This window comes from Vanellus vanellus, assembly GCF_965231255.1.
Source record: "Vanellus vanellus genome assembly, chromosome: 7".
NCBI classification, from domain to species: Eukaryota; Metazoa; Chordata; class Aves; order Charadriiformes; family Charadriidae; genus Vanellus; species Vanellus vanellus.
In genome coordinates, this window is record NC_138912.1 from 14,336,815 (window position 1) to 14,354,878 (window position 18,064).

The following is an 18,064-nucleotide window of genomic DNA, read 5'->3' on the forward strand; positions in this document are numbered from 1 at the left end:
TATCATATCTTTTCGTGCTGTACATGCTTCTCACGTATTCAGCAGAGACAGCAGAGTGCTTGGAAAAAGAAACAAATGTTTTATGGAAATTGGAGAGGAGCAAACACTGGACTATTTCCCTTTCCCCCTTTTCCACCAAAGGAAACAGCAAAGTCCCCCTGGCCTTCAGGAGACGAGGGGCTGAGACACAGCCCCTTTCCTCCACGGTTGGAAGCCCCTCCTCAGCCAGCCCCACTCGGGTGAGATGCAGAATCTCATACCAACAGGGGCAGCAAGACCACCTGAGCTTCAGCTAGCAAAGATCTCCCTGGGCTACTGGCAGCCTTGCATTAGCAGAGGACTACAAGACCCTGCAAATAGCCAAGTCCTAGTAACTGGATGCGAGTAGAGCCGCCAGCTCCTGCACTTACACACCCTGTCCCAAGACAGCTGACTTAGCAGCTGCCAAAATCTGCTTTCAGAGCTCAGCAAGAACAAGTTCCGAGGTCTCAATCCATCAGAGGCCATGGGCCTGCAGCAGGGTTTTTTTTTTTTTTGTGAGAATCAGTTGTAAATATGAGAGGACAACACAATATATTGCCCTGCAATTCATGCATGTTATTGCCTTTCTTCATTTTCCTATGGACAGTATTTATGATGTAGTAAAACACAAAGGTGAGGAAATAGTGATTTATGGTTGCCTTTTGAAGGGCACATGGGGAAAATGAGATCTACCAAACACTCAGTAAGAAAGAACATTGTTTTGGCTAAGGAGAATACACCCAACTACCTTGGAGATGGAGCTTCTAATGTTGATTAAAGGGAGGTGACATGATAGTAGAGATTGGATTTTGTGTCTCAGGAGATCTCTTCCAGGCCTACGTGTGACTGAATTTACTTGAACTGAATTTTCCAACAATGATATAATATTGTGCACCTCTTTCATGTTCTGCAATACTTAAACCCAATTTTATCAGTCCAAATGTGTAAGTACCCCTGCTAGTTCCTGTTACCCCCGAGAAACAAACATATTTTCACCCTTGATTGCAATTTTCAGCACCATTCACAAGGCTGCAACTGCTTAACACTGCTCCACACCTGCTAAGGCTTCAATCGCTACATTCCACCTCTCCCTCCATCACAGAACCCTGTTTCTTACTTGTACAATTTACAGTGAGATCAGATTGCAGGGGCTTGTGCAAAAAGGATCTTCAAATAAAAGATTTAGGCAGAGGTAACCAGCATGCCAGTATATTTTAGCAAGTTATCACTGAAACTGCCGAAAATGGAAGGCGAAGATTAACATTTCCCTCCGAGGACTTAAGGTGGATGAAGGCAGAGATAATCCAGAAGGAGAAATCTGCCGGGCCCGTCTACTCCCCGAGTAAAGCACTGACCCTACTTCATATGAAACTGCAAACAAATTCTGTTAAATACAGAGATGAAGATTATTTAATGTTATTGTAGTAACAGTGAATGTATGATGGTGGAGCTTAAAAAGTAAAAGGCCTTCAAAGACATTTTTCACCCTACTGAAAAAAACAGTTTAAAGAACTTTGCATTTAGCAACAGATAACATTCTAGAGATATGGTATGTGAATTTACAACAGTACACAATACACATTTATATAATAAAATGCCAGAAATTAAGGCTAGCTATTAAAGTAATTATGCTATCAAAAAGTTACAAAATTTAAATTAAAACATGCATTTTCCAATTATATTTTTACTGTGCTGTAAATTAAGTGTCTTCATTGAGAAGGTATCGGTTCAACGTCCAAGGATTTCAGCATCCAAGATTTCAACCGCATCTGATTAAAGTCCTGTGTTAATTTATGAGTTCGTTCACATGCATCAAGACTGTTCCCATGAAATGAACATCAGGTGATGTTCACCAGTCGCACATTTAACGCAAGCCAGCAAAACAAAACGTTTACAGTTGATACCCAGAGACTAGAAAGTCAGGCCTCAAATGAGAGAAAGCAAATTCTATTTTACAAATTGAACTCCAGCATACCAAAGTACAGCTTATAATACTGTCTTGATATGACTCAAATTCTAACCACCAAAAGGAGTGCAGTAAGTGACCTAATACGGCTGTATTTCCCTACCAGCTATATGAGAAACATTTCAGATTTTTTTCCACTGCAGATCAGTCAGGTAAATAACTTATTGTACATCTACAAACTTGAAAAATAAAAACCGCCTATGTTAGTACGTGGCAACACAAAAGCAAAAAACCCAGCTGCATTAAGTAGTTTGTCTATATATTTAACTTAAATCTTTCTATAAAATAAAATGCCTAAAATAAAAAAAAAAAAATCAGATCGAACACTTCTAATCAAATCAGACTTTAGCCATGGTTACTTATAAATATGACCATGCACCTCCACTCTTCTGATGGAGTTTAAGTGAACAGCTTTGGTAAGAACAGAAAAAATGGCTCTACCCATTCCAGGTACAGTTAGAGAAACCTCGTGCATTTTGCACACCGCTTTCTAAAAAATACATTCTACAGTTTTTCAATTTGTAGAACTAACCACCTGTAATAGCTAAGGAAAATAAGAAACTGTGCATTTTAAAGTTAGCATTTCTTTCACCTTTACATATTTTAGTGCAAAATATTTTAGGGTGAGGATTTACAACAAAAATGGCAGTAGCAGCAAGAAATCTTCTGTTTTGTACAGTAACAACAATGCTAAGGAGTGTTGTTTTTTTTTTAAATGACAAAACACTATCCTGTCGCCAGGATTAGCATATCTATGTGTTTCAGGCACTGTATTAATTAAACTAGCACCCCATTTCATTATGGAACTAATGGACAAAATATGTCATGGAGATCAGCTCAGTTTAATTTATGCCAGAGGCTTCTTTTTAAAGAACTTGCAAAGGCTTTTGCTTTTACCAATCGTGTTTCAACATAAGGGTTTATTTTTCTGATTATTGGCATGTTCTGAGTAATTAGTTTCCGTCTTTGCTGTGAAGACACTGCTCAACATTATAACATTTTAAACCTCTCATGGCAGTTTCAGTTCTGGAATTCTCTCATGGAGAAATCAGACACTTAAAACCACAGTAGCAGAACTAATATTACACCATTTAAATGTTCTTGTGGGAAACCGTGTTTTTGTGATCAGAAAGGAGTGTAATCAATATTTTAGGCTTAAAGTCAAAACCATAGCTAACATACTTTTTGAGGCTGAAATAAACCCCCCACTTATTCTTGAAACATCTGAAGGACATAACATTACCATTATACACCAACACCTTTTCTCTTTTCTTCCATTTGAGAAGTAAAGAAACTGATGGTGACACTGATTGTCTCCACTGAAAACAAAAGGCGCTGGGTCCCTTGACGTACGCCGCAGATTAAGTCAGGTTAGATGATGAGGATGGAGAATTCCAAATACTAAAAAACCTACAGCAGTTCCCAGAGTTACGACCCAGTGGAATGAAGGCTGGGGATTGGATAGAATTTGGAAATCCGGCTTTGTGTTGAAGGGTTAAGGCATTCAGATTCTCCAGTCATTTTAAAGAAAACTTCCTGTTCCTGCAGTTTTCTGGCAAATTCTTCTTCCAGCGTCTAAAACCCAAAGCAGATTGTCACAGGATTACAAAGCAAAGTACAAGAAACCTCTTATACCGGTGACAAATTGTCTGATACAACATTGGAACTTCACACACACCATCACAAAAAAAATAAAAATCACCTAGTGACTATGAAATTGCAAGACAACCAAGACACAGCAAGCTAAAAACATCATCTGCCTATAGGATACTCTCTGAACTGTGTGAAAATCTAGTACTTCCCATTTGAAAATAAAATACAAACAGCAAAACCAACCTCCACCACCCTCTATCTGTTATTCAGCACTCAATTTTTGCAGTAACCTACCGGCTTCTGAAATATTCCTAGAACCAGATTTACCTCCAGCCAAAAAATTTTATATGCGAATATGCCCACAAGCACAGCAAGAGGGAACGCAGCGAGAGGCTGGCAACACACAAGCCTTTTTTGCAGCACATGCCCTTTGCTCAGCTTTTGCACATTTTTTTAACACCTTTTATTATTCAGTGAACTATAGCAGTTTTGTAGAGTAGCTTGATTCTCCTCCTCTGTGGTACTTTTTGTGTTGTCTGTATTTGCTAGATCCAATGCTTGATTATTTTCTGATTCAAACTGCTCCGATTTACCTTTTTTCTTGGTCTCAATTTCTCTCTCCACTCCTTCAGTTCTTGGCTGTGCTCTTCATCTAGCTCTTTCAGCTTCTGAGTCTCATGCTCGACCAGTAGATGGCATTTTTCATTCTTGAAACAAGATAAAGATAATCCTTATGTAAAACTAATTCAGATTAGGCAACTCAACGTTTGTACAGTGACATATGTTGTCCTAATTCTTTTTAATTAGCTTATTTCGTGTAAATAGTGACGTGAATAATTACAAGATAAAAGTAAGTTACGAGGCTGCATTATCAAAGGCTGATCTTTCCATCAGAACCAATTGAGGTAAGAAATACTTGTAAATCCAAATATACTGATGAGTACCATTAAGGCAGCAGCTGACAGTGTTACTCAAAATTGGGTTTCACTGCCTAATAATGCTTTTCAAGGTCATAGAGCATTTCTGCTTTGCTTTCTAAAGACAGTTTGTATAATTTATTGAAATCAATTACATTAAAAAGGAGGTCATTTTTTGGAAATATTTCAACTCCTGGTGCCAAGGAGCTGAGACTAACAAATGGGGCTTAGAGAGAAATGTGTTTGCCGAAGCAGCCTCAGAATCGTCCTGTAAAAAGGAAAAGGATAATCAAACCACACATCAGCCTCATATTCCTCTCAGTAAGGTACACATGCATCTGCCCAACTTTCAGAGGACTTTTGAAGCACGGTAAGAAAAAAAATTAAGTATTTGGCTACATCAAATCCTGGATTTTTAAGAGCAGTTGGCAATGGCAATCTCTAACCCTCGTGTTCTTGTTTCTAAGGTTCCAGTCCCAGCTGGGTCTGATGCGGAGTACAAAAACGCAGGAACAAAAATGACAAGCGCTTGGCCAGACCCGAGTGCAGCTAGAGGCCAATTTTTCTCGGTGAAGCTCAGAGTAGCCCTAATCTGCTCAATTTTACTTGAGCGGAAACTCACACAAGACTCCCACGGTACTTGGGGATTTACTGAGGCGTATTAGTGGCACAGTCAGCGACTGTTTTCACAGGATGTAAGAATGCGAATAGAGCAGAACTAGCTTCACTGGTTGTTGGAAGATTTCTCTATGCAAAGGTTATCAGCAGGTGATCATTTAATGCTTTACAATTGCCTTGTGTCCCTGAAACAGGGAAAAGCTGATTTAACGGAAAAGAAGATCTGGCCTCTGGTATACAGCAGCAACTTTTACAAAATGTGTACCACAAAGACAAAATAGAGTTCCTTATCGCAAGAAGAGAATTCCTTCCAAGTACCTTCCAGAAGCTCAAGTACAAACAGCAGCCCGCACTTTGTAAAAACCATCTCATTCCATGTATTGCCACAAACATCTCCTGGGTAACACCCAGGGCTGCCTGTTCTGATTAATGACATTTCAGCAAAATCAGGTTAAAAGGAAACGTTGCCTACAGAAAACAGCACTGGGAACTCGACAGACATTCTAGAAGTGATGGTCCACTTCTGGTTCTTGCTCTTCTTGCATTTAACGTGATTTCTCCTCAACTGATGTGAGTATACGAATGTGGTTAAGCAGCGTGCTGCAGGACTTTGAAAGCAAAGTTGAAGAAAACCCTACACCAATCAGTAAAAATGAAGGAAAAGACGTTTCTGCTTTGCCTGCATCTGTCATTAACCTGAGCCTTCTCACTGAAGATTCATTTAATATCATCTATTTTTAACCTGTAACTGATGCAGTTCTCTGATGTTTGCTTCACACTGTAACTGAAGGTCCCGCATCTGGTTTTCATGTTTCTGGTGCTGAGCCAGTCTCTCATTCTTCTGTCTCTTTTCTTCTTGAATGGCAAACTAAAATTAAAAATAAAAAGACGGTTCATATTGTGCCTCTAGATGCAACAGTTTACATGAGTCAAACAACTGTATGTAACAGAACGAATACATACAGCATAACTGAAAAGAATGGTTTTAAAAGATTTAAAGAACTGCATTTTTTTTATTCTCTCTTTTAAAATTCTTACAAAGGGAACGCCCTCACAGTTTTGTCTATCACTCCATTTCTCTCTCTGCACTCTAATTTTTCCTTAAAATGCAGCACATTTCACTTCCAGACTCCTAAAACTATCTCCCTCTGAAGCTAAATGACACAGCAGTGTTCCTACAAGTGTTGGTTGAGACTTGGGGAGACTGCATTTTCCAGATTTTTTTCATCCTTCCAGCGCTCACCACATGAAACTATGACTTGGGACTTTTGTGCATCAGTAGAAAGCAAACCTCTCAACCTCTTCACAACATTACCTTTTAAAGAATGAGTAAACACCTACAGTTTTAATTCAAAAGCTCACAAAAATCCAGTACTTTTAAAAATATTTCACAGAATCACAGAACAGTTGAGGTTGGAAGGGACCTGTGAAGACCAACCCCTCTGCTCAAAGCAGGGTCAACTAGAGCAGGTTGCGCAGGACTGTGTCCAGTTGGTTCTGAGTACCTCCACCTCCAGGACTGCACCCAGCACCCCAGATGAGTCTCACCAGTACATCCACCCAGTTTTGTACCATCTGTGAACTTGCCAAGAGTGCACTCTGTCCCATCCTCACATTTACATTACATTAAGCATTTACACTATTAAACCTGTTTTTATTAATTACCTGCTTAATTTTTTCACGATCTTGGTCGGGGGAGGCTAATGAATTGATTCTTAAACTTTTCTTAAACATGGCCATTCGAGTCTTTGCTTCACTTCGTTGGATTTTAGGCAGTCTCGCTCTTTCCTGAGTATGCTTGTTCTTTAACTCCTCGATGAGGCGTTGATTATATCTTTGCATTTGTTCTGTTTCCTAAAATGTTAACCATATGGAAATGTTACAGAGTAACTATTATGGTAGCATATTTGCATCTCATGTCATCAATAAGCATGCTGTTTGAGTCAGCTTCTTTCAACAGAAACCAGACCCAGCCCTCGTGATATCAATGGGAAGGAGGGGGTCTTCAACTTATTCCAGAGAGCTCTGGATCACGCCCAACCCAGATGAAATTCTCTAATGCTCTAATGAATATGACCACACATATATTTTACCTGTGGTTGTTCAACTCCTGAACTGCATTTTAAAAAGTTTATGTTATTCAAAAGGAGAAACTTCAGTTGTGAAGTGTCACAGTTTGCTGCAAGAGCTGCTGCAAGCAACAGCCATTATGGGGATCAACCAAACCCTACCGAAACAAGCCTTCAGTGGAAGCTGGTCCTGATCCAGTCACTGCCGTGGTTTCGACTGGGATGCAGTTGACTTTCTTACTAGCAGCTGGTGTAGTGTTATGTTTTGGGTTCAGGACAGGCATACCGGTGACGGCACACTGGTGGTTTTGGTAGTTGCCAAGCCACCACGGCCTTTTCTGCTCCTCACCCCACTCCACCAGTGAGCAGGCTGGGAGGGCACAAAAAGTTGGGAGGGGACACAGCCGGGCCAGCTGACCCCAACTGACCAAAAGGACTGACCACACCATACGACGTCATGCTCAGCACATAAAGCTCGGGGAAGAAGGAGGAAGGGGAGAATGTTCAGAGTTATGGTGTTTGTCTTCCCAAGTAACCATTACGTGTGACGGAGCCCTGCGTTCCTGGGGATGGCTGAACACCTGCCTGCCCACGAAAACTGGTAAACTAATTTCTTGTTTTGCTTTGCTTGCATGCGTGGCTTTTGCTTTACCTATTAAACTGTCTTTATCTCAACCCATGAGTTCTCTCACTTTTACTCTTCCGATTTTCTTCCCCATCCCACCAGGGAGGAGTGAGCAAGCAGCTGCATGGTGCTTGGCTGCTGACTAGGATTAAACCATGACAATCACCAAGGAGATCCTATAACATCTGTCTATTGGGTTTACATTTTCAAAAATTGAACTACTCTGTTTAGTGTATTCTATAATATCAATTAAAACCCCAGCTATTATAATACACAAAAGAAAGTGTCAAAGTCAACACTAACTTTTTCATGCCTCTTAAGCAGTTGGTGTCTCTGCATGAAGTACTGATCTTTGAGTTGCTGTTTGAGGAGCTGGTGTTTCTCTTGTAGATGTCTCTCTTCCAGCTCCCAGATTGCAGCTTCGCGAGCTGGAAAAAAGAGGAAGGCTGGTTCAGAAAGTTCAATACAATACTTTCTGATCTACCCGCTAGTGTATGTTTAGGAGTGGCCTAGAAGTGCACTTTAAGAACAATGCTATTCCATAGCAAATGTTTTTATTACATGTTCTAGATTAGTCATGAAGGCCTATCATTTCATAAATTTAAGATGGACTATTGCTTTATTAAAATACAACTCAAATGTCTGTTTTTAAAGAGCGAGTCTGCTGCTGGATACCTCTCATGAGCTGCTGTTTGTTGTTGAGGCAATCTCGTTCAATAGTGGCTAGTTCTGTCTTCTGCTGCTGAATAATTTTCTTCAGAGATGCATCCAGTTCTTGTTGCTGCTTCTGCACAAATTCCTGCTCCTGGTAAAAACCAATAGAAGTAAATTAAATTGTGTTCTTCTAACCACATTACATTTTAATGAAACTCCCAGTTCTCTCAGCATTAGCTATATATGAAAACAAATACATCTATGAAAATGTGAGCTAACATGACTCAGCTATAAAATTATGCACCTCTTGTATCTTCTATGTAGAGAGTAGGTAGGAGTATATTTAGTGTTTAAACAATACCTTCCAAAATAAGACCAAAGGCAACAACCTAGCCAGCAATCTGCAGTTCATTCCGTCTCTTGTCTCTCCTCAAAACAAGCTGCAGGTTCAAAGCTAGCAAAGACCAGTACTCAATATAAAGTTGATCTCATCGTATCAAGGGTTAGTTATTCATGGATGTAAGAAAAGTATGTATGTTTATTTTTCTTTTATTTATTTATTATATATTATATTATTTATTATATATTTATTTACACAATTGAGTTTCAGATTTGTGTCTCAATCTTGAGTGGTTTATCTCGTAATGAATGCAAAGACATTGAGGTTGGGAGCTCTGCAAGACTCTATGTCTCTATATGTCTCTATGAAGACACCCCATGGCTTTTGCAGGAACCGCATTAAGCTTGTCACACCAGAGCCGAGCTGGCTCCTTGCAAAGCGATTTGCCATCTGCCTGATGCAGTCCCCGTATCACCTCCATCCCCACGATCTAGGGGGCACCAGTCTGTTGCACCACCCCGTGAAAAGGAGGCAGTAGTAAGAATCCCACGCCCCCAGACCATACTGTTGCCTTTCTTCTTTGCAACTATCAAACAAACAAACAAACAAAAGGCGCACATCTACAAGCATGCAAGCATGCACACACACACTTTTAAGAACAAGAAATTAATGCACACGTTTCTACCATGATATAAAGGTCAAAAGAAAAGATGATGGCAGTGTCCTACCAGAGCCGAGGTGGGCAGCTGAAGTGTTTGCCGTTATACATAACAAAGCACTGTTAACGATGGTCTATTGGAAGGGAGATGGGATGAGGCAGGAAAACAGTACCGGCCCACAGATGATCAGTGGAAGGGTCTCCTGAGCTATGTATTTTTATTTTATTACTGAACCTATACTACTGGCTAAAAGAGTTGTCAGCGACATATGGAATTAAATGTTTATTAAGAGCACAGGTTTTAATGCTTTTAAATGCTGGTCATTTTTATTATGACCAGGAGAATCTTGGTTTTCATCTTCACAGAAAGTTAGTAATAGATGAGGCTTCCATCTCTCCCAGTAGACAGCAGGGTTACACTTAGACAGATAACAGAAACCAGAGGTGGAGTAAGTTGGTGAAAAGTTCTAATGGTGGCAGACCAGAGGGTACAAACACAACTGGAAAGGCCGCGTCTGTAAATTAAGTCAGATATACCTAATCAAATATATGGACTGATGAAGAATACTGTTCTGTTTCCCTTTCTAAATGAAAAGGATAAGAAAACTAAAAGTTCATTGTTCTGAGGGTGCAGACAAATAATTAACACTGTGTTTAATTTGCCAGGAAATTTTTGATTTGGAGGGAGCGGGGGGGAAAGCTGTTCTAGCGTAGTCATGGTCAAAAAGCAATTATGCTTGAGCTTTACTCAAGCATTTAAATATTGTTGCTGCTCTCTCTACATGGCAAATCTTCAGAAGTTTTGGATTTTCTAGCACTGTAAGACAAACCAGGCAATCTCAGGAAACACTCTGGCCTTTCTGCTTCCACACATCTACTGAAGTATCACATAAAATAAAGGTCACAGACTTCACTAACGAACATGCTGGATGGTGAAAAAGGCAGTCCACCTTTTTAAAATTACCACTTGGTTTTGCCCAATAAGTATCTTAACGTAAACTCAGGTATTTTTAAAATACATGGTTCCACTGCACACACAGCATAGAAGTCACACATTGCTTCTCACATGTGCTGAACAAATAAAAACACCGGAGAACAGTATTATATTGTGTTTCTGTGAAACTTCAGTGTCTTGTCCAGAGTTAATAGCTATTGTAATTTTAATCTTTTTACTATGAATAGTGCATAATTACATAAATTTGTGCTAACTAGTTTAATTTGGATACAGCAGTGACGTTGATCAGCACGTATGAGCAGAAGAAGAAGAGAAAACACACATCTGAAAAATTAGGGAAATAAAACTTTTTTTGCTTTGCTTTTGTGCACTTACATCCTGCATTTGTGCGTTGAAAAGTGTACATGAAGACAACTGAAAAGACTGAATCATAACCTGAGCAACGCCCTGTGGGACACAATGTACTTCCTATGTCAGAATATAATGAAATATATTTCTGTTCTTAAAAAAAAGAAGAAACGAGATCTGCTGTATGTTAGTAATATACATTTAAAACGTCAAGGCTAATCACACAAAAGTAGGCGCTGACAGAAATTCTAGAGATTCTAAAACTAAACGTCTGCACCTTGTCTAGTACTACTTTATCGTTCCAAGTAAAGACATTTCACCTTGAAAATTGTCTCTTTCATCTCTCTTACTTCAACAAATTGAAACCACCAAAGGGAACAAACTAAGTCACTACAAACACTATGAAAATGTAGGTTTTTAATTGTTTCCTTAAAAAGTCCAGAGACACATATCCTCGGTGTGGGGAGAGCGCTGTAATTCAATCACATTCTATCCTGGGAAATCCCCTCTTGAATTAAACACGTAATCGAATAAAGTTGCTATTATTTTCTACTAGGTTGCTCACAAAACCCTTTAATCTTTAAGTTACTCAATCCAAACCTGCTCTGTTGTGCTGCAAGCACACCCTGTACAAGCTGTGACCATCATAAAGACAATATTTTTCAAAATACAGGCCCCCTTTCTAGCTGGGTCATATACAAGCAGCAAGTCTGAAGGCGTGAAATTACAGATGATGTCTTGTAAAGTTCCCATACACCTACACTTTGACATTTAAAGAACTTCGTTTTACCTGCTTCTGTGAACAAGATGCCTCATGCTTACACATTACATTGATTTTCCTCCCCTGCGCTTACATTGCTCAAAACTAACTTCTGACAGTAACCTTTATAATTTGGTGGACCTATGGGATACTTACCACTCATAAAAGCACTTTAAATAAACTTGCCGTAGAAAGCCACTGTTCTTTTTCAGTACAGCATACAACATATTACGCTTAACAGCACAAACCTGGAAATCACTGCTCCTACATTTCTACACGGTATACTCTATAGGGTATGATATGGGAGTACTTGAAGAGAGAGAGCAGAACGTAGGGTTAGTTTGAGTTAAGTTCCATATTCACTCAACAACAACAAGAAGTGAAATCATCAAGCTGTGTGAATACTGCTGCCTTTTGTATTTTAGTAGCTTGAAGCTGCCGTTGTTACCTGAGCATGCTGGCTTTGTGCAAGCTCCTCTTTCTTGCGTTTCATGAGCTCTTTTCTCAGCTCTTTTGGTGCTTTCTCCACTTCACATAAAACCTACAGTGTATATAAGCATGCAGAAGGTGGCGAAAAGAACACTTTTTCTCCACAGCAAGCATTACCGTGAACATAGGACATGCAGGTCAAGCACTAGAGGTATCGGGAAGCGTGCATTACTTCAGTAGCAGGGATGTTAGTTTAGTGAAAAGAGCTTAATGAAAAGAGAGTGAACAATACGTGCTTTATGTATGCCAGCGCAGCGTAGAAAGGAGGTATATGCCAGCCTTGTTTTGCATGCAAATGCTGCCCAGTGCTCTCAGAAACAGCAGTCTCTCGCTTGCGTTTCCATGCAGCGGCTAGAACAGTTGATAGTTAAGAAAACCACCACCTGCAAAAGTGGTATTTTCTTGAAGCACTATGGCAAAAGGACTACAGAAGATGTTTACCTCATGGTAAAGCTGTGAAAAATGGTCGGAAGTTTAGAATAACTTCCACTGAAAACCAGCTATATCTGACGCTGTCTCAAACTTGAATTTATAAGATGCCATTATTAGTGTCTCCAACCATAAATGACATCTACACAGGATATGTCTTTAAAATAATCATACAAGCAACTAAAATATTAATTGGTTCTAAGTGTTTGGTTCCGAAGAATTTAAAAGCAAAACCCACAAATAACTAAGTATGTTTTCAAGAAACTTTTCATGACACGTATGCTGGAATGGAACGTGTTTCAGTCCAAGGTGAATTAGATGAAATTAGAAGAAAGACTCTAAATATAACCTGGCTAAATCAACTGACTGTTAATCTGTTAATTTGCTCATGTGCTTTATTTATTTTTAAGAATCATAAAGATGTAACAATGCACACTCCAATATAGCATGGGTAGTTTTAGAGCACCAGCTGCATTTTCCTTTAAACTGTAAATCGCCTTCTTAAGCTTTAAATACAAAACCTATGCACTCAAAAACAAATGCCTGTTTGTTTACTAGTGGAAGCATCATCAGAAAACAGAGTCCAAATCACCACATGCTATTCCTGTTTCCATGAAAGAACTGCTTTTAGCTCAGAGCAATACATTAAAGTCTTCCCGCTTTCCCATGTAGGACCCAATCACCAGTAAATAGAGAGAGACTCAAAAATGCAAGAGGTACCGCAAAAGAAGAAAAAATGTTATTCACATATCAGCATATGGTTCAAACTGAATACAACTTACATTATTTTTTTTATGCACTTTCGTACTACAGGACCATTCTACGCAAAAGCATGGACAGTACAGATTTCTAAAGAAATCTCTGTGAGTCTAGAAACTATTACAGCAAAGACTAGAGCCATTTATATACAAACGAGCACTACACAATTGATCTGAAAATGAAATAAAACAGCTTTTAAGATGCAAAATCCATATGGAAACACATCACCTTCTCTTACTCTAATGCAAGCAAATCAATAGCATTAAAGTGTCAGCATCAAATGTCATTCATTTTGCCTTAACGGTATGACATGTATGAAATGAACTGTAAAAGATTTTAAGTTATCCACACTTTTCTCTCCTGGCTTTGCTTTTTGAGTTAAAAAAACTAAATCCATATAGCTGCTGTCACTTCATATAAAGGAATTCTAATCAATAACAGCACACATTCAATAAAAATCTAACAAATTAACAGAAAAAAAAAATCTCTGAAATTTACGTGGTTCTCAGTAGTAATTAAGACCATATTCTTTTCTTTGAAATTCTAATTTGGTATTTACTAAGTAGCTATAGCTGGATTTGTTTAAAGTAGAAACCTCAAATATTTTTCACAATCTTTAAGAAAATACTTTTTCTTGATTTAATATTGGAGAAAAAAATATGTTTTCTAGATTAAGTCAATATCTAAATCTTCCTGTTAGCTGTTTGTATTTCACTTTAGGCAGTAAACCAAAAGAAGTAATGCTGACTGCCAGGAACCCTTCCACAACTCAGTATACCACATGAGGTTGACGTGGCTTCTGGGAGACCTAATCTCAAGCATTTGCTATACTCATACTCCTTATCTTCTGTATTATCATCATTGTCTCTTACCTCCTTTTTTTTGTTCTTCAGCATGTTCTGGAATTTGGACAATTCCTTCTCCTGTTCTGCTTTGATGCGTTTTGCTTCATCTCGTAAACGATTTGTGTGTTCCTGTTCCAAGCGCTCTATTGTCTGTTTCTGCTGCTTTTCTAGATTTTCTATTTCTTGATCATACTGTCGCTTTTTACTCTGTAAAAATAATTTGGCGTTTAGAAAAGTAGATTCTGTTCAGTGAAGTGCTGTACCTCAGCAGAGGACAGCCATGATGAACTGTTCTGGCAGGTGAGTTCTAGCACACAAGCTGGGCACCCCACAATTGAAAATATTGCCATTTATTAACAAGAACAAAAACTAAGCTATAGCCATCACAAAAGGAAACACGTGACTGCTGCTAGTAGTATTCTGCCTACTCCATCAAAATGCTATGTTTGAAGAGCACCAAAATCCAGAAACTCACTGTCATTTCCTGTTCAAAACGTCTGTACATCTGTTCTCGCTGTTGCAAAAGCTTGTTACTGAGTTGCTGCTGGGCTCTCTGCTCCTCTTTCTGAAGAAGCCGTAACTCTCTTAGCTCTTGACGTCTAATAACAAAAAAGAACACTTAATATTGATGGGAAAACAAAGGAAGTGGAAAGTTACCAAAGATGAAAAAAGCATCTAGAACTTTGGTCCAGTAAAACTAATTTTGAATTGATTGTCTTATTAAGAAACACTTTGCATTCCTTTCTACTAACAAAATAACTGAAATTAATCCCCAAATATTACAGAAATAAGATCATTAGCCCCCTTCTTTTATTCAAAGAGAAAAAAAATTAGCTGCTAAGCCCTTGTAAATTGTACTTTTAAAAACACTTACCGTAGAAATCGCATTTCTTCACTTTTTGAGTCATTTTCAGTAACTATTTTTGATGTGGTTACACTCACTTCTACTCCATCAACAACGAACTTCCGAGTTTTCTTTAATGTTTTCTTCTGTCTTCTAGTTTCCTGAATAAAGCATTGGTAAGTTATTCTGTACTTGCTCGAAGTAATATTAAGAAAAAGGGGAAAAAGGATATAAAATTACTTCAAATATTTCTGCAAAGGCCTACAATATAATCATCAGGAGTTCTTCTCACTTATCAGGTACCTCATTAATCAGGTGAAAACTTGAAAAATTCTAAAGTACTCAACCTTTCTCTAGTCAGCAAAGGAAAAGTGTAATTATTGATCATCTAAATTCCCAGAAGAAAAAAAAAATATCTAGATAAACCCTGAACAGAACTGACGCAGTTTTATTTTCAAGAGCTGAAGGCAGTTGCAACAACTGTTTGCTTTTGACCATAATTTTCCATGTCATCAAAAAAGATATTTAATTTTGAAAACCAGTACTTAAACAGAATAGCAATCTACTCACCTACTTACTTCTGCTTTGGAAATAAATTAAATGAGCAAGTTTATTTTTTTAATTCACATATATTAGTCAAAAAAATCATGTGGTGATCTTGACAACAGAAAAGAAGAAATCTCACTTCTCAGAGCTGCTGCTGTTTCATTACGAGAGAAGAGAGCCCATATGTGTCTCCATTGCGTTAGGGCTACTGCAAACACTTCGAAGTCATGCTTAGCACAACTATACCAAGTTATGACTTTTGTTTGGGGATTTTGGGGGGGTTTCTGGGCTTGTTTTTTTTTCTTCAAGCCCGTGGTTACACAGTTACTATCCTAGTATGGTTATAATCGTATTAGTATAAAGATATAAATAAAGTTCCTAATCTGCAATGTGCTTCCTCCAATTAAGCTCATTCATACTGGCATAATTGCATCGATACAGTACATCTATAGGAGTACAGTGTTCAGAAGAAACCTGAGGTTTGCTGTAGATCTTCAAAATCTAAATAGAGAGAATGAAGATGGAAGCGGCAGGAATTCAATATAAGATTAGATGTTATAAGAGATTTCTCCTGTTAAACAGGGATTCTGTGCAGAGTAAGGCATTGAACTAGGCTTCCTGAGTATCAGCCCCGAACTACCACTATTCACAAAGCTTCACCTTTGATGTTGTTAGACTTCCTGTTATATACTAAGCTACAATTTTTAAAATACAATTATGCAACAAAGTAAGAAAATAATTAGCATCTCTCTAGCTTCTAGCTTTGCTGCACAACTGCACAAAATCCAGACACTGTTAGAGCATGCAATTTAGAATACTTCTGTTTCTACAAATTCTTGTATTCCACACTGTCATACCAGTTTCTCACTCAATAATTTTCTCTGTTGCAAAGGTCAAACTTGGAGATAATTTTAAGGTCACATTTACATAGGATTTTATATAAGAATATATGATTACTTATACTTACCTGTAAAGATATTGATCCTGTCTCTTTGTTTTTACTAAGGAAACTAGAAATTGACAAGTTCAAATCAATGCTGCTATTATCAGCCGTGGAACCAGTGCCCGAGTCGGCATCATTTTCCTTCAAATTCTCTGATTCTAGCTGCTGTACAGTTTCAGTGTTGTCTTGATTATCTACTTTGACTTTCTCCTCATTTCCTTCAGTGCTAATACTTATACTGGGGACAGGAGTGACTTCTGAGTCATCAGCTTGTTCGCTGGCAGTATCTTGGAGCTTATTCTTCATTATTTCATCAGAAGAAACTTCTGAATCTTCTTTGCCTATCTGAACATTGTTTTCCTGGACATTCTCTGGTCTGCGCTCCTCTGAATTTTGGTCCATATCAGTCAGTTTATCCACCACTTTATTAGAAGTGTCCTCCGGCTTGCTCTGTATTGCCTTCTGATCCACGTCGTCTTTTTCAGAGTCTTTGATCTTTGTTTCCTCCATGCTGCTTATAATACAAATATCCTCATTTTCACTTTCTGCCAGTTTCTCGTCTACTTTGATCGCTTTATCTTGGCTTTCCGATGGAGTTTCTTCAGAGCTGATTATCTCATGGACCTGCTTAGCTTGACTTTCCACTGGCTTATCCTCCGTCTCAGGTACTTTATCCCCATCACCGATCTGTGTTTCAACGATACCACCTATCTCCTTAATGTTGTCAATTCCATGTTTTTTTAGTTCCTTTTCTTCATCAGCCACTTTATCTGCAGCATTAGGTGGAGTTTCTGTACTGGTGTCCATTATGGCCTCTTTCTGACCTTCATTTTTTTCTTTCTCTTGCTCTGTAGCATTTTCTGCAGGGACCTTTTCTTCCTCACTTTCTAAGAGATCTGTTCTGTTTTCCTTCTCTTCTTTTTCACCAGTTTCCTTAGAAATAGCTTCTTCAGTTTCTACACTATTTTCAGCTGTAGGTACTATTTTATTATTTTCTGTCTGTTCACTTCCCATGTCATTTTCTTTCTCTATTTTTAAGTTGGGTTCATCCTTTATTTCTGTTTTTGTTAAAGCATCAAGTTCTTTCCCTCCTTTCTGGGGTTCTGTACCTTCTTGTGCTTTTTCCAGGCTTTCTCTCATCTTTTCAGCTGACAATATTTTGCCCTGCTCGTCTTCACCAGTCGGCACAGAACCATTCTGCACTTTCATATCACCAACAGTAGTATCGCGTATGTTATTGGCAGTTTTCCTAAATTTGATGTCCTCAGATTCATCTCCAGTTGTTTTGTCATCTGGAAATATAGTGCTGGCTTTGTCCTCAATTGCATTACTTTCTGTTTTCTCAGAAAGAGATTCCAGAACAGAGGCATTCTGCGAAAGTTTATCCTCTTCAGAGCTGGCAATACTAAGGTCAGAGGATGCACGCTTGTCCGCAGGTAACTGCTAAAAAATTAAAGGAAAAAAAATATTTAACCATTTTTCTAACTTAATTAAAGCACAGTTCTATTGAAAAATACCTGAATAGGGATGATTGTTGTATTTACAGGCAGAGTCATATGATTTTTATAATCTCAGAGTACTTCACTAGGTATTACCACAGAACAAGTACACGAACTGCAGACAAGCTCTGAACAGTTTCATAAGAACCCTCTCTAATCTCTCCTAATTTAATTAAATATACTGTG

The 18,064-nt window shown here is 38.4% G+C and overlaps 1 protein-coding gene across 3 annotated transcripts in view; it reads right to left on the reverse strand.

Annotated features, from left to right (window-relative positions):
- Nucleotides 1–3,337: 3,337 nt before the first annotated feature.
- SLK (STE20 like kinase) overlaps nucleotides 3,338–18,064 on the reverse strand; it is a 44,268-nt gene continuing 29,541 nt past the window's right edge. Inside the window, exons 9-18 of one of the 3 annotated variants that reach the window (XM_082486787.1) lie at nucleotides 16,404–17,819; nucleotides 14,921–15,051; nucleotides 14,522–14,645; nucleotides 14,074–14,253; nucleotides 8,485–8,614; nucleotides 8,113–8,237; nucleotides 6,781–6,969; nucleotides 5,858–5,983; nucleotides 4,174–4,287; nucleotides 3,338–3,562 (exon numbers count right to left, since the gene is read on the reverse strand). In XM_082486787.1, coding sequence (XP_082342913.1) covers nucleotides 3,416–3,562; nucleotides 4,174–4,287; nucleotides 5,858–5,983; nucleotides 6,781–6,969; nucleotides 8,113–8,237; nucleotides 8,485–8,614; nucleotides 14,074–14,253; nucleotides 14,522–14,645; nucleotides 14,921–15,051; nucleotides 16,404–17,819 — 2,682 coding nt within the window. In that variant the 3' untranslated portion in view covers nucleotides 3,338–3,415. Of the gene's footprint in view, nucleotides 3,563–4,173; nucleotides 4,288–5,857; nucleotides 5,984–6,780; nucleotides 6,970–8,112; nucleotides 8,238–8,484; nucleotides 8,615–14,073; nucleotides 14,254–14,521; nucleotides 14,646–14,920; nucleotides 15,052–16,403; nucleotides 17,823–18,064 lie in introns of those variants that run through there. The other 2 variants (XM_082486786.1, XM_082486788.1) reach the window with 2 other exon arrangements.